The sequence below is a fragment of the Alligator sinensis genome, unplaced genomic scaffold (genome assembly GCF_000455745.1).
Source record: "Alligator sinensis unplaced genomic scaffold, ASM45574v1 scaffold1054_1, whole genome shotgun sequence".
In the NCBI taxonomy this organism is placed as follows: domain Eukaryota; kingdom Metazoa; phylum Chordata; order Crocodylia; family Alligatoridae; genus Alligator; species Alligator sinensis.
The window spans coordinates 273,130-298,106 of NW_005842480.1; the positions used below are offsets into that span (position 1 = coordinate 273,130).

At 52.1% G+C, this 24,977-nt stretch overlaps 2 protein-coding genes across 4 annotated transcripts in view; both read right to left on the reverse strand.

Annotated features, from left to right (window-relative positions):
- TOP1MT (DNA topoisomerase I mitochondrial) overlaps positions 1-16,192 on the reverse strand; it is a 24,445-nt gene extending 8,253 nt beyond the window's left edge. The window contains exons 1-11 of one of the 3 annotated variants that reach the window (XM_006031072.3): positions 15,607-16,192; positions 13,164-13,279; positions 12,428-12,549; positions 11,049-11,171; positions 8,284-8,471; positions 7,328-7,472; positions 5,367-5,510; positions 4,003-4,188; positions 2,302-2,370; positions 1,582-1,696; positions 520-647 (exon numbers count right to left, since the gene is read on the reverse strand). In XM_006031072.3, the coding sequence (XP_006031134.1) occupies positions 520-647; positions 1,582-1,696; positions 2,302-2,370; positions 4,003-4,188; positions 5,367-5,510; positions 7,328-7,472; positions 8,284-8,471; positions 11,049-11,171; positions 12,428-12,541 (1,212 nt within the window). In that variant the 5' untranslated portion in view covers positions 12,542-12,549; positions 13,164-13,279; positions 15,607-16,192. Of the gene's footprint in view, positions 1-519; positions 648-1,581; positions 1,697-2,301; positions 2,371-4,002; positions 4,189-5,366; positions 5,511-7,327; positions 7,473-8,283; positions 8,472-11,048; positions 11,172-12,427; positions 12,550-13,163; positions 13,280-13,810; positions 13,885-15,606 lie in introns of those variants that run through there. The other 2 variants (XM_006031071.3, XM_025212747.1) reach the window with 2 other exon arrangements.
- Positions 15,603-24,972, reverse strand: LOC102370332 (spore wall protein 2-like). The gene is made up of 7 exons (XM_006031082.1): positions 24,946-24,972; positions 24,555-24,654; positions 21,908-21,966; positions 17,977-18,066; positions 17,522-17,582; positions 16,129-16,826; positions 15,603-16,044 (listed from the first exon to the last, which is right to left on the reverse strand). Exons 3-7 carry the CDS (start codon positions 21,958-21,960, stop codon positions 15,603-15,605), a joined length of 1,344 nt encoding a protein of 447 aa, XP_006031144.1. The 5' UTR covers positions 21,961-21,966; positions 24,555-24,654; positions 24,946-24,972.
- Positions 24,973-24,977: the final 5 nt, after the last annotated feature.

Here is a 24,977-nt window from a genome sequence, read left to right on the forward strand (position 1 = left end):
TAGGGAAAGGCACTCGAAGACAGATTATTAACAGCAGAGGGGACCGCGAGACCCCATCTGACCTGCACGAAGGAGGCAGCAGACCTGCGCCCGGCACCGAGCCTGGTGCCTGGCTGGACTACGGCAGAGCTTCCCAGGAAGCCGCCCAGGCACAACTTAAAGACAAACAAAGCATTTGATTCCCTTTGGCTCGCTCCAAATCTGTGTTCGGTTTTTCTGGAGATATGGTCCGACTTCAGCTTCCAGACTTTGTTGCTTTTCTTGTTCTCCACAAACCTTTGAGGACCTGATTTCTCCTATACACCCTCGTGCTCCAATACACCCTAATAAAGGTACCTAATTTCCCCCCCCACAAGAACTAAATTGACCCCCTTAGTGCAATCTGTAAGGTGTTTTTTCCAGCCCTCGCAACATTGTGGATGCTCCATACATGCTTTGGACCAACCAAGCCCCCCACAAGATCAGCACTACACCACCCCATTAGCACCTCCGGCGTTACCCACACCCTGCCACCCTTACCTTGGCCTGGAGGGCCTGCATTGACTTCTCAAAGGTTTTGGGTGTTGCCCTCTGATGGTTACACAGAACGGCCACGGCCCGGTTGGCTCGGTTGTAAGCAAGGAGTTTGGCAGCTACGTTGTCTTCAGCTGGAAAAATAACACTATCATCAGACACATGGGGTAGGAAATGGAAGCAACTTGAACCTTACAGGTTTCTGATGTGGGAAGGGGGGGAGGAAGAAATTAGGAGATTTGCAACATATCTATCTAAGCTTTTGCATCGTCAGTCATAGAGAAATGGAGCTGGAAGAGCCCTCCAGATGTCGCATCCGGTCCAACCCGCTGCCTGAGGCAGGAGCAATGCTATCCAAACCATCCCACCCAACCATAATCTAACCTCTACATGAGACGACCCTCAACCCTGACACAACATAGACCTAGCACCCAAACCTGCCACAGGTAAAGCAAGGGAAACACGGCAGCCAAAGTCCTGCTTTTGCAAAGTCAATATACACTCAAGAGGTCCTGGATAGGAGGCCATGCCCCCACTACAGAAGAGGTCAAAAAAGCCCCCCCCCCCCCGCAGTCCATATCAGTCTGACCATGGGGTAAAATCCCTTCCTGACCCCAGATATAGCATTGGTTTGCCCCCGAGTGGAGGGGCAAGACCCTCTTGCCACAAAAACCTGCAGGCATCACTGCACCTACATCATCCCTCGCCGGTGGCTCTCCTTGAACCCCTCCAGCGATGGAAAGTCTATACCTTCCCTGGCATCTAACCCACTGCCTCATTATTTGCAGTGAAGAATTACTTACTAATTACCAGAAGTAAGAAGAAGGGTGGGGGGGGGGGGGGGGCGGGTGGCAAACGGGGGGGGGGGGGGGGGGACTAGGAGAACATAGGATGCATCAGAGGTCTTGTCTACAGCTAATAATTAGCAAAATAAGCCCAGGGTAACAGCTGGCTGGCAGTGCAGCAAGCCAACAGCATTGCCGCGAGGGTCAGGAAGATTATCTGTGCGCATCTCACAGACCCCAACCGCCGGGAGCGGCCAGTCTGCCCAGGCAGAGGTTGCCTTACGGTTGGTGAGGGCTTTCAGCTGCTCCTGCAGGGTGATGGAAGCGTTATAGGTTCGAAACACCTTTGCCGAGAGCCCTGCCATCAAGTCCTGCAGGTAACTGTTCAGGCTGCCGGTCTGCAGGGGGAGGAGGGAGGAAAGCAATTAGAAGAAAGCCTGGAAAAATATCAAGCCTGTGATCTTCCATTTTTATAACCCAGTCGGCTTCAACCAGGGAAAACGGGGAGCGGGGGGGGACCAGCTAGCTCTGCTGTGAAAAAAAACAAAAAACAAAAATCGATGGATCTAAGCTGACATACACCCTAAGTCTGCTTCAGTTTAACCTCCTGAGATGCATGCAATCCTGGCTGGATCAGGAGAAGCTGATTGTGAGCATCTAGGCAGGCTTTGTGGAGTTTAAACCGCTCTAAGAGCTGATGTCCCTGGGACTTGGTTGCAAAGGAAACCTCCAGGGAGAAACATTTCAGGATGCATTCAGAGGGACTGCTGTAGGGGAAGCAGGCCAAACCCAGGCTCTGATCATGGCATGAGGAGGAAAAAAAAAAAAGGCCTGTGGATCCTGGAAGCCCACGGGTAGCCATGAAAAGAGGTGATCTATCTGGACTGCTGATACATGACTCAATGCAAAGCCAGAGCCCAGGCGAGGCTCAGGAGTGGAGACCACCTGGGCCAGGCCAAGGTGCTCCGAGGGGACAGCTTGGCCCCCCCACCCTCCAACTCACAGTCAGCCTGTCGAAGAGGTCGTCCCCCGGATCCTTGTTCTGCATAAACAGCTTCAGGTTCTTGAACACCTGCAAGACAAGAGGCATGGCTGGGGGTCCTCGCTCAGGCGGGGCAGGAGAACCCCTCTCCTAGCACCCCGTCACCCATGGCTGTCTCAAGAGGGTCACACACCTATTGCCCAGCTCTTCAGCAGGCACGGGTTTGTTGGCCCAAGCCCCCGGCTCCACTGGGAACCTCTATCCCTCTGCACTGAGCCTCATGCCCATTGCATGCCCTAGGTAGGCAGCGAGGACGGATGGGACCCCATCCCCCTGCACTGAGCCTCGTGCCCATTGCATGCCCTTGGTAAGCAGCAAGGATGGAGAGGACCCCATCCCTCTGCACTGAGCCTCGTGCCCATTGCATGCCCTTGGTAGGCAGCGAGGACGGATGGGACCCCATCCCCCTGCACTGAGCCTCGCGCCCATTGCATGCCCTTGGTAGGCAGCGAGGACGGATGGGACCCCATCCCTCTGCACTGAGCGTTCGTGCCCATTGCATGCCCTTGGTAGGCAGCGAGGACGGACGGGACCCCATCCCTCTGCACTGAGCCTCGTGCCCATTGCATGCCCTTGGTAGGCAGCGAGGACGGATGGATATGAGGAACACCATCTTGCCCATGGGCACAACAGAAGTGGTGGGCATTGACCCTGAGGGTCTAGCTGTTCAGTGCAGCTCCTTGCCCATACAACCCATGCAGCTCTGGACCTAGATGTAGTGCAGCGGAGATGAGCAGTGAGGGGGACACTGGGTGGATGCAGCTATACAGGCTCTGGGACCCAAGCTGACATCTCTGCAGACTGCTGCACAGATGCACCGGCTTGTCCAGAGCAGGCAGGAGCAATGCACCCAAACCGTCAAGCCAGGCTCTTTGCTATGCGCTGATGCATCTGAATCATTCAGTAACTCAGACCAAGGTTGAGATGGAGAGAAAAGCATTACCCTAAAACCAGCACAGCCCAGGGTACTGCTCTGCCTCTGTACTGGAGCCAGTTCCTCGAGTGCATTTCAGCCCCTTTCCCCAACACAACGGCACAAAGCGATGTGCGGCCGTGAGCCGATGGCACAGCAGATCACACACAAGTCGACCCAGTGCCAAGCGTCAGTACAAAGCCGAGAGGAGGAAGGGGGCTGGGACAGACAGGACAGGCTCTGAGCTAGGATGTGCCAAGGTGCAGCAGTGCATCTCTCCAAGGCAGGACACATCTGACCCGACTTGCACCAGCTGACGATCGAGCTCTGGCTGCTGACATACCACTCACTGCTGCCTGGGGTAAGTGCTAGTTTAGACGGATCTGATCCACATCCATGTCTCATGAACCCCTTTCCCAACCTGGGGCAGCCCCATCTCACTTTCCTGACACCCTAATCGCAAGTCTAAACTTAGCGAGGGCAGCTCAGCAGCTCGGTCACTAGCCTTAGATCTGGGGGACCCAACTTCAAAGTCCACAGACTTCCCTGGGTGTCCTCTGGCAAGTCCCTTAGGGGCTCTGTGCCTCAGTTTCCCCATCGCTGCAATGGAACTAACAGACCTGCCCTGTCCTGCCCCAGAGATAACGAGGTACTTGGGATACTGCACTGATGGGGTCACCGACAGCTGTACTCGTGGGAGCATGGGCTCAGTGGGTTTTAACCCCCATCTTCCCCCCCCCCCAGCTCACCGGCTTCTCCACGGGCACTTTGTTGTAGTAGCGGATCGAGTCCTTCCCAAGGAAGTCGAACTCCACCACGTGCTCCTGCCCGTCCAGCTCCGGGTGAAGCTTGATGTGCTCCACGCGCAGGGAGCAGCAACCAACCGTGTCCGCAGTCTCCCCTTCCTCCTTCTCATTCCCGGCTCTCAAGGCCAGCTAGGAGAGTGCCAAGGAGACAACGTACAGCTTAGAAACCTCTCCCCTCCCCTACTGAACAGCCTCGGCACCAAACCGGGGTAAGCACCATTTGCTCCTGTCTGCTCAGGGTTTGTACAGCTCCGTGCACTGCTATATGCTGCCTTAAAAAGTAGCATTTCTCAGTGCCAGGTGCACTCATGCCCATGTTTGTACATGCAGAGAGGACTTTCAGACGTCCTTATTACACAAGCTTCATCACAGGCACATCCTTATGCTCAGAGCCAAGATGAGAGAAAGGCAGGCACAGCTCAGGGATGAGATGCCGCTGGGTATGGGCAAAAAGCTAGAGCCTTTCGATTCCCCCATGGCTCCTAATTCTGCCTCCAAAGCACCTGGGACTGCAGCCTGGAGGCAGGATACTGGCTCCAATCCTACAGGACAGGACCCATGTGTCTTCCTGTACCATGCCACAGCTGTTAGGTGGCATGGGCTAGCGCGTCTCAATTCTGCTCCTTGGGGAAAAAAATGGTGTCTAGACCCCCAATCCCAGCAAAGTCAGCACCAACCCCAGCCCTCCTGGAAGGCAACTTCTGTGCAGTGAGAATGCAAATGCAATAGGTGAATGCTCTGTCTGTGCTAACGAGGATGCTCCAGACTGGGATGGCAGACAGGACCAAGCCTTTTCCTGCCAGCATCCCTTCCCTGGAGACAGAGGTGATCAGCTTCCAGGGCTAATCCTTCTGCACCTTTGCAGGGCATCCAGTGATGTTATATGCAGATACTATGCTGCTTTGAGGCACGGACTGCGTTTGCACAGTAGCCCCCTTGCCTATCAGAAGACGATACAGGGCAGATGGTGCAGATCAGTGACGTCTTGGACCAACCATCACCAGATTTAACCTAGGTGTCACAAACCCGACCTCTCCTCGGTGTATGGGCTGAGTGGCAGCTGCCTGAACTGCCTAGGAAAGACCCTACCCCATGCTGACATTCAGTGCTATCTCCTGCAGCACAAATGTGCGGCAATTGCATGCTGCAATATAAACCAGCCTACCAACGTGGACTGTAACAGGCACAGCCCCCACCACCGAGCTCAGGGGACTGTCATGCTCATGGGTTATTCTGCATAACATGCTACTGGCAGGCATGAACACAGCCCAGGCCAGAAGATGAACCAGAGGGAGGGTAGTCAGTACCTTATCAATGAAGTAAAGAGCCACAGCTCTTTGCCGTGTCTTCATCTCCCTGGACTTCCAGTCGTCTCGGTACTGGGAGCGGATCTTGCCCACAACACCCTTCAGGCGCCGGGCTACTTCGTACTTCTGCCAGTCTTTCTCTCCCTGGAGAGACATAGATGGACCTTTCTATTTGTCCTGCACGGTGCCCATCACTCCCCCAGCCCCCTCTGAGGACAGCTTGGCCAGGCAACCCAGCATGCCAGTGGCCCAGCTTTGCAAAGAGAGCAGCAGGAGGTATGCACGCCTGGGTCCAAGCTCTGCTCCATTCACGCTATCTAAAAAAAGTCACCATTGCTGAAAAGTTCAAAAAACCAGCGAGAAAAAGCTGCTTTGAAGCATGAAGTCTCCATTGTTACACATACAGTGCTTGTGGGTACTCAAAGACCAGTGATTCTGAGCTCTTTGAGCCTCAAGAATCTCCTCCTTAGACTCAAGACCCCCTTGGAAAAGGCCAAACCTTTGGTTTTGCTCATTTTTTTAGCTTACAGAAAAATATTAGAGCAGTTCTTCCATTGCAATACATTCAGAAAGACCACAGAAGTGCAGAATGGTTTTGACATGCTGGGGTCCTATTGGAAATGTCTGGGTTGATCTTGTGAATCACGTGTAGGTGGCTGCACACCTAACAGTGCTAATGGTGTGTGGCGCCCTTCAAAGGATCTCTCAGTATCCCAGCATGCTGCCGCAGCTTGGTTGAGGATCACAGGAACAGCCCATTAATTATCAACTTGGTAAATCGAGTTCGTGGAAAGTAGACAAGTGTGTCACAGTCCCCATCAGGGACCCGAGTTTGTAGCCGAGTGTGTCACAGTCAGTCCTAGTGCCATGCCCTAACTTTCACATAGTTTTAACCTCAATGGATAGAAATCCGGGAGTTAATTTTCCTTTGTTTAAAGGAAGCAAGGGAGGGATAAACTTCATGCTTAGCATTAGCAATGAGCAAGTCTAATAAAGGCCTGTCCAGACCAGCTAAAACACCACCCCTGGGGATCACAGGAAAGTTGGGCTGGAAGGGACCTCAAGAGTCATCTAGTCCAGCCTCCTGTTCAAGGCCAGATCATTCCTGACTAAAGCATCCCATCCAAGTGTCTGTCCAACCTGCTCTTGAAAACTTCACGCATGAGATTGCACAGCTTCTCTACACAGCTTGTTCCAATACCCAACCAACCTTTATAGGCAAAAAGTTCCTCCTCATCTCCAACCAAAATTTCCCCTGCTGCAGCTTGAGGTCATGTCTCCTAGCCTGGCCCCCTATGGCCACAGAGAAAAACCCATCTCCATTCACACGTTCACATGAGAGAAGACGCTCAGCCCTCTTCTCCCACCGCAGGTAAAACATGCTGGATGCAAGACAGCATTGAGTACAGTCCCAAGTTAAGAGGGTAAACAGCAGATCTGCAAAAGCCCCGATGCAAGAGATGCAAGATCCCTGCCTGGGTGCCAAGTGGCTGTTTTGGGAAACCGCACGATGCAACGACAGCTCCAGTGCAGAGATGCAGGAGGCGGAGGACATCTCTGCTCTGCAATCCCCGTGCACACAAAAGAGCTGAGTTAAAAGGGAATGCATTAGACCAGCAAGACCCCGCAAAGCAACCCATCCAGCCCCTGGCCACTGCAGACAGTGAGTAGCAACCATCTTCTTATTTCCAGCCTTAATTCATTCCCCTCCACCAACTCATTGTCTGCTGCCTTCAACAGCTCCCATCCTTTCCTGCACTGAAGCCTCAGATGTATTTATAGAGAGCAGTCATAGCCCCCTCTCAACCTGCACTCTGCAGTGCTATGGAAGTTGTGCTCCTCTCTTCTCCTAAATCAGGCTCTCCATCCCCCATGCACCTCTCAAACCCAGCCTGCACGTGTCCCTGCCGGCACAACAGGAGGGTGGCCAAAATCTGCCATAAAGGGAAGCTCTCACCCACCTTCAGCTTGGAGCTCGGGTTCAGCATGATGTACTTCAGCGAGTTTTGGATGTTCTCGGTCCACGAGGCCAGCCACGTGACCGTGTTGTCGCAACGCACTTCCTTCCACTTGTGGCCTTCTGGGGGCACCGGGATCTTGGAGTCCCTGGTTGGAGGGGAGCGAGGAGAGGAGAACAAGTCCAAGGATTGCAAACACTGCTTCTCCCTTCTGTTCAGGGACAGCAAACCCAGCCCAGAGCCCAGGAGAGAGGAAGGGGGTTTGGGCATCTTTAGGATGGGCAAAGTTTGCTTTCAAGAGCTCAGGATGATTAATTAAAAGCTTTGCTGCTCCAGTCCTATGTAAAGCAAGCAGGTTTGTGCATCCTCTATGTTGAAGGCCACTGAATGAAAGTCAGCTTCTTGGTGTGAGAGCAAAAGCGGCTTTTATTCAGGATACTTGACTGCATTTAAGCCCAAGACATGGAAACAGGGAAGCTCCCTGAAATAGGGTATAATTAACCCTATTTCTTTCAGCGAAGGACTCCCAAGGTGCTCCCAAGCTGACAGCTCTAGGCTCCAGGAAGCAGAAGGAAGGACACAATCATTCCTGAAATGGCAAAGGGTAGGAGCAGGATGGGCAAAACTTGGAAAGGTGCATGCCAAGTAGGAGAGATCTCCTTAGGCTGCCTTCTCTGGCCCTTGGACAAGCCCATGCATAGCTCTTGGTATGGCATTGGGGACCCCAGACTCCTTTGAACCTGGAAGTGGCTGGCTATGAAATGCATATGCAGGACCAGGGGAGACAGACGGCTCCTATACATTGAAATCTGCAGGATAACAGCAGCTTATAGCCTTATTGGTGACAGATAGGCCACAAAACAGGAATAAAAGCAAGGCTAAGCCAGCAAACAAATGCCCTGGACCTGAGTGGAGCTACACCCATTTACACCAGATAGCATCAACCCAGCGGGACTCACTTGCTGCAGTTTATGATCACGTCCTCAGGCATGATCCTCTTCTTCAGCATCCCCATCTTGGGGTGGTTCCCGCGTCCCCGGAACAGCCCCGGGGGCTCCGTTTTGAAGTTCCCGATCTTCTCGCGATGCCCATCGAGGATGCAGTACCCGTACTCCTCCTGGATCTTGTCCGTCTCCTCCTTCAGTTTCTGAATAAAAAAGGAAAAATCCATGCTGAATCACAAGCCGGCAGAGAACGCCCACGTATCGCATCTCCCTTTGCAAACTCCTTTCCCAAGAAAAGGCAGATCTCCAAGAGTCAGACATACATCCCCATCAGCAAAGCACACATAGAAATCATTTATGCTCAACTCTGATAGCAAATAGTCCCAGCATCTGGTGTGCAGGCAGAGCTCTCTCCCTGGAAGCAGGCCACTGGACCAGTATTGAACCAGTGCAGCATTTAATGATTGGAGATTGCTCAGGGTGCTGTTTCAGCTGCAAAACTTGGGCCTGGGAGAAAGGCCCTGCTTTCATCTGAACACCATTTAAATAATACTCATGAACTATATGAATAGTGAGGCAATCTTTTTGCACCTCATTAAGGCTCATTATCTTGTTTTTCAGGTGGCCTTAGGTCTCTAATTGCAGCCTGGAATCGAGCAGGTCCAGGTCATTTCAGAGCAGCTGAAGAAGCCTGGAAACTGCCAGCTCCTAGTTCAGGTTCACCCATGACGCCCTTAAAAAGGTGCACAACTATGCTACAAACTAGACCAATTTACCTGCCCTTGAGCACTGCACTGCTTTGCAAGAAATGCCTGTTTGGAGCAGGTAACAGGGAAGCAGCTGAGGCTGGGGCTGTGCTATGCAGACAAGCAAATGATGCACTTTTGCAGTGTGCATGGAAGCAGAGCGCGCTGGATGCTCCAGGCACCCAGGATCCAATTCAGGGATGAGAAGGAGAAGCCCTAAGCCACCAAAGCAAAGGAGGGAGCCTGGGAAATGTTATGGATTTTCTCAGTGCTGGCGCCAGCAAGGAGGTAGATTTGACCACTTCCTTTAAGCCAGCACCACGTCATGTATGCAGTCCCAACAGGCAAATGGTGACAGACAGCAGCTTAATGAGCTCTGGCAGAAACTAAAGGACCCTGGAAATATTTCATGCTCCAAGCCCCTACGCCTGCCCAGTCCCATGGCAGCCAAGGGGCTCTAGCCAGGAGTAGGTCACAATTATAGAAAAGCAGGGCTAGGAGGGAGCTCCAGAGATGAGTCCAACCCCTGGCCAGAGGCAGGATCATCCCTGTGCAAACCATCCCACACAAATCCACTGTCTAACCTATTAGCAAAACTGCAGTCCACCTTGAAACAGCCACATCGCACCCAAACCTGCCACAGGTGAAACAGGGGGACCACAGCAGCCAACGTCCTGCTTCTATTAAAGGTTATCAACTTATGCTCAAGAGATCCCAGGTGAAGGCCACCCCCCTGCTAGAGGAAGGTTAAACCCTGTCCCCCTCCACCCCCATTGGTACCCATCTGACCAGGGGGTAAAACTCCTCCCTGACCCCAAATATTGCAATTGGCTTGACCCTGAGCAGAGGGACAAGACCCCCTAGCCAGGACCCTCCAGGTTTAAGTTGTAGCAAGAGCCCAGACAAAACCCCCAGCCTTGGCTGCAGCCAGCACCCAATGCCTCTGAGGGGGTGGGAAAAAGCACTGCATAACAGGAAAAAGCCTTCATGGAGCCAGCAACCAGCAAAACCTAGAAACCTGGGAAATACCCATAGCAGCATATAGGTGCATCTATACCTAGATCATCCCTGACCAATACTTATTCAGCCCCTTCTTGAGCCTCTCCAATGATGGATACCACAACTTCCCTGAGCATCTATTCCACTGCTTCCCTGTCCTGGCAGTGAAAAAAGTTTTCCCTGAGACCCAGTTTAAATCTGCTTTGCTGCAACTTCAAGCCATTGATCCACATCCTGCTCTCTGCAGCAAGAGAGAAAAGCTGTTTTCCCTCTTTATAGCAGCCCTTCAGATGTTTGACTGTCACATCCCCTCTTGCATTTTCTGCCAGCTGAACATGCCTCTCCTCCTGTGCTAGCCTTCCAAGCCCGTTATCATTTGCATCTCCTACCTCTGGACCCTCTCGAACTTTTTGCATCTTTTCCAAACGTGGAGCTGCAAACTGCACGCAATACTCTAGGGTCTGGGACAGACATTGCATAAACCAGTTTGACCCAAATCAGTGAAGTCTGATGCTATATTCAACCAGGTTTATCTTAAACCAGATTCAGCCATTTTGAAACTGGCTTATGTGCACTGAACTTCTGTTCTGTCCGAGGTTTAAACCAGATTCTGATCACTTAAACCAGTTTGTGTGTAAAATGTCTGTACCTAGCCTAGGTGTCTCCTGCATGGCTCAGACCCCAGGGCTTGCACCAAAGGTCTCAAACTCAAGGTCATTCAAAAAACAAGAATCCAAAAAGGAAATGCTGAGAGCACAGGGACTTTGCTCCACTGCTTTTTACATGCTAAGGTGCAAAGGGTACCTCTCACTGCCCCAGCTGAAAGTCAAGGACAAGCCAGGGAGCATGACACAAGTCAGGAGGAGTCAGGGCGTCACGGTAGTTTCATACTAGTGATTTGCCTAGATTCACACTTATGAGTCAGTGCATACATTCATTTGGCTGAATCCACCGGAGAGGCTGGACCTGCAGACCCTAGAAATGCCCCACGCTGGCCGAAACGGTGACCGGCCGTCCCAGGAGCCAGGTCCTCACCTGCTTCTCCTCTTTGGGCAGGGCCTTCCGGGCCTCGTTCTTGTCCACAAAGTACTTGTGTATTTCCTTGAAGTCGCACTTGTCCAGGCTCTGGATGATCTCCTGCTCCTTCTCCGTCATTTCCTGCACAAAATCCAGACAGGTCTCAGTGAACCGACAGGCAAAGTTGACTTTGCACCGAGCTCGGAGGCCCCAAAAGAGAAGAGAAGGGAAGGCCTTAAGCATTTTGGGGGAGTTGCATGAGGGCATCAGTCAGCACCATCCCATCCATACTGAAAGCACTGGCTTGTGAGAAGCTGTATCTGGGAACTTTATTATTTCCCAGGAGAGGGTTGGACTAGATGATGTCTGGAGGCCCCTCCTAGCCCTACTTCCCCAGGATTTCTATGAAATCAAGCGGCTGCTTCTGAAAAATGCAAGCCTGTGAACAGGGGCAGCGGTGAAATGCAGCCACCTCTTGGGTGGAGCAGTGCGAAGGGAAAAAGGAAGCAGCCCGAGATGGCACACACCCAAGCCTGAGTGTCTGCAAGGGGATGGGGGTGAAGGGCACTGAACAGAAGTTAGTGTGTGCAAGATCCCCAGGGGTGCCCATGCAGGGAAGACATGGATTTGCTGTGCGCTACCTGCTCCAGAAGCTTAGTGCACATGAGTTGCGAGGCATTTCTCCTTGCCTAAAAATCAGATGAGGCCCTACTGCATTCAGGCCTCATGGATATGGGACAGCAAGCATGCAGTGAGCTGGGGCTGCACATCTCCTCTGCAAACCCTCTCCCTTCGGACACTCACAAGCGCCAAGTACCAGGAACGTAGTGAGCTTGGCAAATGGAGTTGGCTACCTCTGTCACTTGAGGTGGATATATAGGTGGATCTAGACTCTTGAAAAGGGGGGTGCAGGTGTATCATCACCTATAAACACCATGCATTTTTCTCCAGGTCAAAGTAAACGAGAAGCTTGACTACTGTGCTAGGGGCCTAGGGAGGCAGGCTGCAGTTTAAGATCGAAGCAAAAACAAATATAATGCCATTGGAATGAGTTAAAAAAAATCTGTGAAATAGGAGCAGAAGCAACTCGCAGACAGTAGGATGGCAAAAAGAAAGGCCAGCCTGACTGGCAGAACATCAAGACTATTGAAAAGAAGAGAGTCATTAACACCCGTGAGATGATGAGTTTAGAAGGGATTAGGTACATTATAATGAACCATGAAGTTGAGGGGTGACTGACCCCTGCTCCTCCTCCTGCTATACACCTGGGCCTTGCCATTCCCCAACTACCATGCTCTACAGATGACATGCCACTACCCTAGTGACATCATAGCATGACCTCACAGCTCGTAACAGAGGCTTTTTACTCGTGAATTGCAAGACTGAGGAAGCAGTACCTCTTTCCAGTCCCTGAAGAAGTTGTTCTGGAAAATCTCTTTGGTGGTATACTCGTGATCCAGCATTTTAGCATAGAAGGTGGCGATTTCTTCTGTGGCCAAACTCAGCTTCATAGGCTGGCCTGCAAGAAAAGATGGGCTTTTTTTTTTTTAGCAACCACATGATCCCACTTTAACCCCCGTCTCATCGCATCTGCATTGGCTCCGTCACACACAGACACCTCACTTGCACCAGGCGATTGCCATCAGACAGGGACAGATGTTGCCTGCAAATTTTACTTCGAAGGTGCCGCTTCTCCGCTCAGCTGGAGCAGAGCCGCGTCCCCAACGCCGATGGGAGAATCGGCACCTTTGGCAGGAAGGCCGTGGCAAGCAGCAGGAGCCCCTTGTAGCCATCCACTGGAGCCCTGTGTTTAACCATGCCCTTTCCGCAGACATTTTGCAAATGCTCATCTTTGCAGCATGGTCAGAATAGCTGGGTTTCTCCCAGCGTACCCATCAACCTGCCCTCTAGCACCTGAGCTACCCCGATGCATGGGGCAGATTTGCAGCTACAATGGGCCGGCAATGCTGGCACGGTTTCAGCCCTCTCCTTTGAGCGTATGATGCCGTCTGCTCTATACCGAGCTCTCGGAGGTAAACAGAGGCAGCACCACTTGTCTGGCCCATTTCCCTTGCCACATAGGGGACCAGATACTCCTCGGTTTTCCTGCCCAAATGGCAGAGACTGACTTACCATCATAGTAAAACTTGACGTCGTCCGGGAGCGGCTCGTACAAAGGGGCGAAGTAGGGTCCTTTGTGCTCCAGCTGCTTCCATTTCACTTTGTCCTCGGTCTTCTCCTCTTCCCACCTTGGAGACGGGGAGATGGGGATGGATTAGGGACACCCTGGCACTAGACGGCTTTGGACCCTTGGCTCTTAAGACTCAGTGGGGACAGCCCCAGCCCACAACAGCGTCGGGAGGATGCCTACAGGCACCAAGGGAGAAGCAGACCGTGGGGCAGCGTTTAGCACTGTGCAGTCAGCTCCAAGTGCAGCAGGAAAGAAGAATCAGGACCAGGAGACAGTGCTAAGGGCCAGGGCATTGGCCTGGGGCTCGGGCATCCTGGAGCCAATGCCCAGCTCTGCCACTGACTTCCTGCGTGACCTTGGGCAAGTCACTCAATCTTCTACAACTGCTGCAAAGGGAGGCATGCTGCATGGACACTGCCAGGGGCTGCAATACTCCTTGCTATCCCCCACCCCTCCAGCCCTTGCTTTGGCATGGGCTACACCTGCCTGTAGCCCTCGGGCAGCCTGAATGCTGCGGAGCTGCCCACAGCCAGGGCACGGGAGGAGCCACCCCAGGGTGGGTCAAAGCAGCCGACCAACACGCTTATACCTGCCGTGGCTCCGGCTTTCGGTCTGGTGGATCAGAGGGCAACACATCCTACCAGCATCCCGGCTCCCGTGACTTCTCACGTGGAAGTGTTTAGAGCCACTCCCCCTGCCCACCTCCTCCCCCTCATTTTTCTCTCTCGTTATCTCTCATTTATTTATGCATATAGCCTTTTTTTTTTTTTTTTGCCAAAAATATAATGCAGCCCCGGCCTTGTTCCTCACTGTTGGGAAAGAAAAATGACATTTTTCACCTGTTGTTTTGCAAAGGAAAAGAAATGCAATTCCTGACTGCCTGGAGTCCAGCCCCAACCAGAGCAGCAAAGCATCCTGGGACATGTAGTTGCACACGTGCATGTTTGAGTCAATGCCACAGGCTTAAGGAGTCACCATGCAACAAAAGCCCCATCCGTGCACTGCAGCCTCCTCCGCAGGGAGGGAGCACAGCATCAGTGCCAGCCCGCAAGGGGATGGGAGGGATGATTAAGATGCCAGGGATAAAAAAAAATAAAAAAATAACTAAATAAAAGGAAAGATTTTGGTGCTTGTCCCCCTCTCCCCTCCTTTCTGCTACATGCGTCAGGGGGTTTAAGCCTCCTCCAGAGGCACTGGGTGTTAGGGATGGGGCTGGGCTGTGCTGGCACCAACCCCACAGGGTCCTGGCTACAGGGTTTTGCCCTTCTGCCCAGGGCCAGACCGATCCCTATATTTGGGGTCAGGAGGAATTGCCCCTGGTCAGATTGATATGGACTGCAGGAGTTTTGCCTTCCTCTGTAGCAGGGGCATGGCCTCTACCCGGGATCTCCTGTGTGTGTATTAACCACCGCTTAGAGAAGCAGGACATGGCTGCTGTGATCCCCCTGCTTTGCCTGGGGCAGATTTGGGGGTGATGTCTCGCGTTGCATCAGGGTTGACAGCAGCTTTACAAAGAGGCTGGACTATGGATGTGTATGGGGTGGTTTGGACGGGCCTGACCCTGCCTCAGGCCGGGGCTGGACTCGATGTGAGCTCTGGAGCTCCCTCCCAGCCCCGCTGCTCTGCTCTTTGACTATGATTTTAAGAAAATTGCGCTCATGAACCATGAGTGCAGAGAAGGCAGAGAGGTCCCGGGCTGCCAGCAAAGAGATGAGATGGACCTGATCGATTAGCGGCAGAAATATGATCAACTTTTAGTGAAGAGCCTCCATTTAAAATGCATCAGCTGCCAGAGGAAGGGTGTTTGTACCCAAAAGCTTGCAAAGAGCCATTTTTCCAACTATTTAGTTGGTCTAATAAAAACCATCACATTTACCCAAAGAACCTCGTTGTCTAACCTCTTTACATGCTGGTTTCTAATTGCATAGGGATGAGACTCCAGAGTCACCTACTGACCACAGGGAGAATAGCAAGGACCTCTAATGCAAGCGGTAGAGGGATTGCTCTCCTCGCACCAGCTGCCCTAGTTTATTTTTAAAACAATTTAAAAGCAGCGAGACCAAGAAAAGAGATGCTGGCCAGGAACAAAAAGGATGCACCCTCACCTCGTTGCACACGGGCAGGGGTAACACACCTGGTACAGTGTGCACAGCACCACGCCTGCTAAAACAGGGGGGGCTGACCTTGCTAGCAGGGGGGTTGCACCCTCGAGCTCGAGGCAGCCTCAGATCAGACCAGGCATCCCTGGTCAGACAATGGGGAAATTCTGCTGGAGACCGAAACCCAACTTAAATCAATACTTTAGGGAGGGGAGGAAAAAAAAAAAAAAGACATCCTCGACGCAGGACATTCAACAGCACCCAGCCCTGAGGTCGGGGCACTCACCACTTCCATTTACTCTCTTCTTCCTTTTTCTTTTTCTCCTTCTCATTTTCCTCCGTCTTCGCCTTCTTGCTTTTCTTCTTGTCTCCCTCTTCTGCGGTTTTCCTTTTCTGAGCCGGACCCTCCTTCTCCGGCTTCTCCGACGCCTTCTTGCCCTTCTCTTTGGGTGCGTTTTCTTCCTTGGCTTTCCTCCGCTTGGCTGGTTTTTCCCCCTTGGCTTTAGTCTTTGCATCTTTCTCGTCCTCCAGGCCATTTTCCACCTTCACTTTCTCATCGGACTCGACGCTCTCACTTTTCCCCAGCCCGTTGCCCTCGCACTCCTCCTTTATTCCTCCGTCTCCCCCTCTCTCCGGCTCACTTTCCTCTTCTTCCTTCACTCCCTTCACACCTCCCCTCCGTTCCCCTTCCTCCGTCTTCTCCACTTCTGGCTCTTCCTTCAGGCTTTCAAGCCTCGGTGGTTTCTCGTGTCCCACTTTTCCCCCTTCCCTTTTCTTCTTCTTGGTCTTTTCTCCTTTCCCTTCCTGCCCTTTCTCCTTCTGGCTCTTTGCTGCCTTCTCCGCCCGGACATGCTTTTTCCCTCCCTCTGTCTCTTTCCCTTTTTCCCCCCCCCCGGTCTCTTCCCCTCCCCCTCCCGGGCTTGCCCGGGGCTCCTCCGGTGTTGCTCCCTCTGCCCACCCGACCCCGTCCTCTGCTTGCCCTGGCTGCAGTTCATCCTCGCCTTTCTGTGCGTGGTCCTCCTCTTCCACACTCCCTCCTTTTTCCTCTTCCCTATCATGGTCACATCCCCCTTTCCTGTCCTTTTCCACCTTGCCGTCCTCTGCCAACACCGCTTTGGCACCCACTCTCGCTCTCTTGGCTTTGCTTTCCTTCGGGGCATCGCTCTTCCCATGGCTCCTTCCCTTCCCGGGAGCACCCTCCTTCTTCGGCTTCTCTTTCTGCCCCAGCTCCTCTCTGCCATCCTTCAGGTCCCTTTTCCCTTTCTTTTTTTCTCTCTTCTTTCCTCCATCCTCCTCCCTTCTCCTTTTCAGGCCTTGGACATGTATATCTCCCATCTGCTCCAGCACAAGCAAACCAGCTTTCCCCTCCTTGTCCTTGCCTTCTTCCGGGATATCACCGATTTCAGCTTTAGCACCCGTGTCTGTGGACAAACCTCCATGATTTGCAAAGAAGTCTTCGTTCTCCCGAGAGACCCCACTGGCCTCTATTTCCTCTTGCCTTGGAGCCTGGCAGGAACGAGAGAGAGAGAAAAACCATCTAGTTAGCACCAGGGTTGGAAACTTTACAAACAAGGCCCAGATTTCACTGGTCATCTACGTGGGCACAGATCCAACCCCGGGAGCAGAAGACAAGTCTCTTTTGAGCCTCCTCACAGGTGCCCAGCCACAAACACTGGTGCATCGAGCAGGTTTTACCGAGGGAAATGAGATGGTGAGGAGGACGGACTCGCTTCTCATGGGCACCACGGCAGGAGAAGAGCGTGGGGGGGCGTTTCAGGGGCACCTGCGGCAGGAAAAGGGTATTTGCAGGACATAAGGGATGCCGACGGGCGGGTGAGAAAGCCAGCTGGGGAAGCAGGAAGGGATGGAAGGGAACAGGCACCGAGGATAAGATGTTCAAATGCAACATCAGGGACCCAGGACGGTACGAAGTCACGGCTCGGGGGCACTGGGTTGCACCCTGAGCAGGGGGAGGTTGTGGAGGCTTGTGTGGCTGGGCCAAAACAATGCTGATTTACACCAGCTTGGCCCACCGCTTCCAACCCAAAGCAGCCTAGGGAGGTTACAGCACTCAGAGAAAGCATTCCTGAAACCAAAGAGGAACAGCAAAGCCCACCCAGCTGTCACAGGCACATCATCCAAAGCATTTGCAGACACCGCAGCATCTCCAAGCCACGGGACGCCCCCCGCCAGGCTCTGACCTCGGCTCCTGGGAGCTTCCCCTCCGTTTCCGTTCTCGTCGTCTCCGGTGCATGCTCCAACCTGCAAGGGAGCAGCAGCTAATTACTAACGGATGCAAAAACCTTCCCTTCCCACCCTGCCCCATTCGCACCGAATCGCCAGCAAAACCACGCTTGGGTGTGTAGACAGCACCCAAAGTGACGTGAGAAAAACCCATGGGGAGAAGGAGAGACCACAGGTCTCAGGCAGGGACAGGTGTGGATCTGGATATGGATCCCTAGGGAGTGCCCGATGCTGGGCTGAAGGACAGCAGAGAGGAAGGAGCTGCGTTTTGGTGTTAAAAGCAAGAAGCCCAAGACTTGGAGAGTCCAGCTGCATCCATAGCTCCAGAGAGAGCTCCGGTGGGAAGAGACAACACCGCCAATGCAAACTAAATCAGCAGCTCCCAATGCAACCGCAGCTGCTGGGTGCAAACCTTTCAGTGCTCTCCCCGCCATCCTCCACCCTCGGTGGGGGCACGTCATGGCCATTGCAATCTGGGACGTCCTCAGCGCTCTGGAGGGCTCTGAAATGAAAAGCAAGACGGGGGATCTCAGGCTGGGTAATGCTGCAATCCAGGTCGAGGGCTGGCAAGTCCCCGTGCTGCTACCTGCTTCTCACAGCTCCCGAGAGGGTCAAGCCTCACAACTCTGGTTACTCAGTGAGTGTAAAGTTGCTATATCCCTTCGCTGGTGTGGGGCACGGGCATTGCTTGCTGCAGTAACAAGCTTGGTTATTAGCCCAGAGCTAACTCCAGCACCCTGCAAAGGGATTCACCTCCCAAGGGCTGGCAGGGAGGGCAGAAGGGGAAGATGCTTTAGCCTACAGGAATGAGGCAGGGACTAGGATACATCACAGGGTGAATGCAGAGATCTGGATATAATGGAGGTACGCGGAGAGTGCATGATGCTGGGCTGAAGAAGAGGAGAGGAAGAAGTTGTGCTTCTATGTTAAAAGAGTAAAGCATGCTATTTAGTATAAAGGAAGTGACACGAGACCCCAGATGAGACCCTCAGCACCACTGCCTATGGCATCTCCCTAGGGGAGCTTCTTCGCTGCAGAGTTCATTCAGACTCTTATGTAAGGGTTGCTCCTAACCCCTCTCCTGTCCACACACCAGACCCCCTGAGCCGAGGTCTCTGCACCCAGCCTAGGGGGCTATCAGCCAATGCTGCATTCACTGGCTTTGGCATCGTTGTTACTTTGCAGAGACCAGGGGGGAGTACGGCTCCAGGTGTCCTGGTGACACCCCACCGGTGAGCGTGCACGAGTGAGGACACAGCAGCTCCGATAGGCTTTTGCAGCATGGCAGCTCACACCCAGGCTAGGCGAATCCAGATATGCAGACCCAATGCCACCACCCTGGTAAGCTCAGAGACCCTATCCACATACTCACCGGCTTCTCTCCCCTGTCCTGTCTAGAGGCAAGCAGCCCGTCTGAAAAGGACTATGCATCCCACAGCAAGCATCATCTGCCTCACTATAAGTTACAGGATCTCAGGACTAATGGAGAAGCTCAGCCCCGTTGCTTCACCACAGCAGTGGGCACAGAAACAAAGAGGTCCTATCTAAATCATGGCCAAAGCATGCTGCGAGTCTCTGCCTTGTGGAAATGATGTCTATGAGTATGAAATCAGGACTCTTTTGAGCTGGGAAGAAGCCCAAAAAAACCAAGGAAGCCAGAAACAAGTTGCTTCAGGGAGAGGCAGAGGGATGAGTGCACTGGGTTGGCAGGGGATGGGGTTTGGTAGCTTCTACTGCAGCAGAGATGGACAAAACAGGATGCCATTCATTGATGCTTAGTGCTTATTGTACTTCCACCCCCGGTAAAAGCACAAGCATTTAAAATGAAGACAACTAGAAATGAAAGACTAGAAGAGGCCATGAGACCCAGTCCACTTCTTCCACATTTAGTTTACTGCCCTTGGGACCCAAAGAAGCCATGCTACCTATGCTTATAGGGCCTATTATTTCCCAATGGATCAGTTCCCCTGATACAGCGATTGCCACGCGGCATGTCCCGCAGCAGATACAGGTTAAAGACAGATTAGTCTAAGCTGCTCAAGCTGCACGCTGGCCCCAGGGAGCGGAGAGCCTTTGCCAGCATGCAGGTTGAATATTAGCCACCGTAAAAAAATCAAGCAGGGTCACAACCCCAGAAACCCAGGGCTAAAAGTCCAGCCTTGGTGCAAACTCCTTTCCAAAGCAAAGGGGGATGTTGGTTTTTATCCGATGCCACTGAAATGCTGGAATGATGAATGCAAGGCAGCTCCAAAAGCAGATTAGTTTCACTCCAAGAAGTTCAATTACAGCTACTTAGGCCAAGAGGCGCACGCAGCAACCACCGACTCGCACTGCAATAGCTGTGTGTCCATGAACACACCAGCCTTGGTTTTTAACAAGCAATCTTGCTGGTCTAGATGCTGCGTGCATGGCAGGAGATATTTCCGATGGCTCTCCCACAGCATTGCTCTCGCTGGCCGTGGGCTATGAGGCTCGATAACGTCAGTCACACGACAAGACAGCATGAAGTCTTTTGCCAGAGAAATTGGGGGTGAAATCTCCGGGCTGTTTTGCAGAAGGCTGGATGATACCAATGGTACCTTATTCAGAGTCAGCGAATGACCTGCGGGGCTTTCCCTCGGGCAGGGTCAGCAAAGTGGTCATGCATCTAGGTTTCCCATATGCTGATCGACGTCCAGAAACCTCAAGTGATGTACCAGTCAGCACGGGTCAAGATCAGTGTGTCGGGACACAATCACACCTTGGGTTTAACTGTGTCAAAGCAAGGAGTTTGTCACTCCTAAACTAGCCTGACAATGTCCAGCTCCACTATGCCCCAGCTAGAAATAAAAAGACAGCAGCGCGGTGATGATCCTTGCCTTCCTCCTTCCAAAACGCAGAGGTAAAAAAACCCAAAAAACCCCCACTGAACAGGATCTGGAGCAGAGTTAGCATTTAATAATTTCCTAGGGGATAGCTGCAAAGGTGCAGGGTATGTCCTTATTCTTATGCACAAGGGAGTTGTGCCTGGAGAGTCACCAAGGGCTTTCTGGCTTCAAAACCCTTGCTTTCAGCGTGCAAAACCATCGACGCAAAACCTTTTGTTGCTGCCTTGAGGGAAGAGTGTCCCAGAGCGAGTTGGAAACATCGCTGCTTTCTGACAGTCGAGATGGGAAGCAGGAAAGATGCTCTCCTGAGGACTAATAGATGGGAACACAGACAGTTGCCATCTATTAATGGTCTCACACAGCCCGGTCTTTCTTCCAACAAGAGGCCCCTGAAGTCCTGACTCCACGACGAGGGGAGGATTATGCATTGAAAACAAGACCGTCCCTTCCTATCTCTGCACAACAACAAATCATAGCAATGCAAAGGGAATATAAACCCACTGGCCTCTGACAAGCAGATCATCTAGCCTAGTGCTTTCCACAAAGATCATGGCTGTATTTACCCAGAGGCATGCAGTCAGCCTCTCCCAGACGTACATGTTCCCTTTTTCCCTGACCTGATGCTTTAACAGTTTCATCATATGCCCAGTAAAATAAAATGGTACAGATCATTAGACAGGATGACAGACATCAGACTAAAAGCCAGAGCCTTCACTCCGTTTGTCCGGGTAGAAGAAAGCTGACAACTCTAAGTTCAGAGCCAATTCCCTGCTTTGCCTCAGACAAAATCACTCCTCTATCCAAACCATCCTATGCAAATGCATAATCTAACCTCTGCTGCAAAGATTGAGCCTCTATGCTCAAGAAAACACAGGGAGAGGGCCAATCCCTTCCTTCCTGCAGAAGGCAAACCCCCACAAAGTCCCACAAAATTTGACCAGCGGGTAAAAGTTTCTTCCTGACCCCAAATAGGGTGATCGAAGTGAAGGGGCAAGACCCTCTAGCCGGGAACCTCCAGCTTTACGTCCCAATAGGAGCAGTGGCACAGCCCGGTCTGCAAACTAGGCTGGGGATTTTGACAACACCCAATAGCTATGAGAGGGGGCTCAAAAACACCCTGCCACATGTAAAGCCTTCTAACACTCCCCTATAAATGATAGTTGTGGTATGTCTGTACTAGACTCTGTCCACTCCCAACAGATCTCCTAGTACTCGTGCCAGCCATGAGAGCCCTAGTGTAGACAAGGCGCCAGCAGCCTCTTCCCCCTACGGCGCTGCAGAGACATTGGTGCTGAAGCTACGTTCAGCTTCCCCTAGGCTCTGAGCTAATTTGCGTCCCTTTTAAAACACCCCTCTGTCTGATCCTACCACCACCATCAGCCCCACACACCCTGCTGTAGAAGTGCTTTGGAAACCCATGACACCAAGAAGTTTAACGCCATTCCCTTGCCCTCCGTGGGAGCAGCCCCTACTTACTTCAAGGCACTCTCCAGTCCTGAGAACGGATTCTGGGCCATGACAGAGTCCATCTCCACCTGAAAGAGATTGCATTGCCTTTGGCACCGTGAAACACCTGTTTCCTGAGATACAACCCACACCTGAATGGCCTCGATATCCCCCTGCAACAGAGACGCAGCTCAGCTAACAGCCTGCCCCATGCCCAGCATCTCCCACTTGCTCTCCTGGGCTGATTTCCTCAGAAATGGGGGACCCCGAGTCCATTCTGGAACCTAAATATGTGCTCTGGTTTTCAGAGGCACCTAAGTGAAGGCTGTGGTGACCCGTCTGTGTACGATTACTAGATTATTATGGCTAAGAAACAATTTGGAAGCACGGAAATTGCAGGCCAAATGCAGCAAATTTACAATCTAACTCTGCATCACATCCAGCAAGGGTGGCAGAAGGGGACATTAGGTTCACAGCAATAAGATCAGGCAGCTGCCAAGCTAGGACATGATAAGGTAACAGCTCCACCAGTTCCTCCATCAGGAGAACTTGTACAATCTTTTCTCCGATGCCTGATGAAGCATGCTTGTGACCGAAAGCTTGCAAATAAAGAATTTTTTTTTGCATAAGGGGTACATTATTTCATTACGACATTACATTCACTCAAACAAGCGGTATGTAACGTGGTGGTGGTGTGGGGGGGTTGTTATGAAGGGAGGCATTTTTGTTTGTTTGTTGTTTAAGTCTAAGGCTGCCAAGATCATGTGGGCATTTTGGGAGAAGGTTAAAAGCAACTGCTTCTGGAGCAATATCTTAATGCTAGTTATGAATTAAGGGTGTGCACTGCCCGCAAGCTCAATCGTCGCCTCCGGACGCATCTCCCTTGCAATTCACAATCCTCTCTGGAATCGCACAATTGCACAGAGGAAGGAGATAAACGGTAGGACCCCCAAAAAACTCGTGTTTAGCTCTATTGGCATAGAGACACGGCTGGCCAACAACTAATGGTGACCGCTCATTCGGGGTGGAAGAAATGTGCTCCAATATTAATAACGTCCTAGTGACTTCCACAGAAGTCTTGAGGGTTCAAGGCTTTACTCCCCCCAACCCAAATGCCACAGTCAAAGGACTCCAGTGTAGTTAGAGGGTGAAGGCCTGTCCCGTGCACTGCGGGCAGGTCGGCCCCCGAGAGAGTCTGCAAATGCATTCAAATGCAAAGATCTCAGTTACACAATTTATGGGGGGTTGCTCTCAGACTTTCCTTCTAGCTTGCGCCTTTGGGCTTTTGGCTTGGGGCCAGTGAGACTGGGGGGCACCTTTACTCCAAGGCCTCCAGGCTTGGGGTTTGCACGTAGGATGCCTGCCATGGATCTGGGAGGACCTGAAGACTGATGAGTCTGGGAGGTGGGATACTGGCTGGTGGTAACACCACTCGGACTTGAATGGCCGAGCTCTTCTCAGTCGAAATGAGGAGAGGCTGAGGGAACTGGGCTTGTTTAGTCCAAAGAGAAAAGACTGAGGGGGATTGAACAGCAGCCTTCACCTCCCTGCAGGGGGGCTGCACAGAGGATGGAGCTGGGCTGGTCTCAGTGGGGGCAGATGGCAGGACAAGGAGCAATGGGCTCAAGCTGCAGCAATGGAAGTTGAGGCTGGATATTAGGAAAAACTCTCACTAGGAGGGTAGTAAAGTACTGGAACAGGTTACCCAGAGAGGTGGTGGACTCTCCATCCTTGGAGGTGTTTAAGACCCAGGTAGACAAAGCCCTGGCTGGGATGATGTAGTTGAGGCTGGTCTTGCTTGGAGCAGGGGGTTGGACTACATGCAACCTCCTGAGGTCCCTCCCAACCCTCATTTTCTATGAGTCTATTAAATTTAGAACTTAATTCAGAACTGATATGGGCCTGGAAACAAAAAGTTATTTAAAAAAACCTGTTTCCTTTCACACTACCCAGGGGCCCAAGAGAATAGAGGCAAAGACCAGGTGCCTTGGCAATGGCGCGGTGCAGATCCAGTCACTGGCACGTTGCACATAAAGCAGTATTTACCTTTTTAAGCACAGAGACCAATCTATCGCCTGCACGAAGCAGGGCTGGTTCTAGCACTTTGTCTAAACGGGCTCTTGATTATGCCAGACGTGCCCTGAAATAGCTGCAGCCCAGTTCATTTGACCCTGCACAGTGCTCCGATGTAATCACCTGACAGCAATCTCACGTTTACAGCAGACCATGCAATTACCCTGCTTGGACTCCAGCCAGGGCACCAAGATGAGCCTAATGGACGCTGCCAGGCCCTTGGTTTTTTCTCTTCTTGACTAGATGGCGTGTCCAGCAGCACAGCTCCGTGCCAGGGCTTGCAGCGGGACAGCTGCTCCGCTCCAGTCCCAAGCATCACAGCTGATATTTTCATCACTGGTCTCCCTCTAAAGGAAAGCCCAGTTGCAAACCAGCCCCTGTTAGTCTGCTATATATCCAAGAGGATGCATCTGCGTGTGCTTCAATTTATATATTCATTCCACTCTGTACCACAGATCTGAACAGACGCATGGCACACATTGTGTCCAATCTATAGGAGAACTAACTGATCCCCTCCTACTAGGAGCTTCCACTCCTCTGCTCTATACCACATGCAGCCTAAAATAGCATTTGTCATGACTTCTCGAAGGCATGCAAGACTTACCTGTCTATGCTTGACTTTCTCCACCTCTGGATCCTTTGGCTTCTCTTCTGGCTTCTGGCCAGAGACTTCATTCTCCGCAGCCACCTCTTGCTTCAGAGAGCTTCTTAGCAAAAAACAAGCAGAATCGACAAAAAAGCAAGGAGTTGAAATCAAGCAAAAGGGCTGTAGGAGAGAGAAGCGCAGCAGACCCACCTCCGTTTCTTTCCCCAGCTACCTACCAACTTTCTCTGATGGTTCAAGTAGATTAAAATTTATCCCAGTTCCCATGGGTCACGTGCCCCCGCCACCCCCCATCACTTACCTGCCATTTATAAACAGGAAAAAAACTTTTAAAACACCGAACTAAGAGCCGTGTTCCTGACCTTGGCTGTGCCAGCTCGTTAGAAGTTACCTGCTGATGATGTTTTCTTGCAAGGGCTTTTC

Excerpts from the sequence above, each read along its gene's own strand:
- LOC102370332 (XM_006031082.1), bottom strand. The coding sequence starts at position 21,960 with ATGGACTCTGTCATGGCCCAGAATCCGTTCTCAGGACTGGAGAGTGCC. Across the intron at positions 18,067-21,907 it reads GGACTGGAGAGTGCCTTGAA|AGCCCTCCAGAGCGCTGAGG; the intron begins GTAAGTAGGGGC and ends TTTTCATTTCAG. Across the intron at positions 16,827-17,521 it reads GGAAGCTCCCAGGAGCCGAG|GCTCCAAGGCAAGAGGAAAT; the intron begins GTCAGAGCCTGG and ends CGTTCCTGCCAG.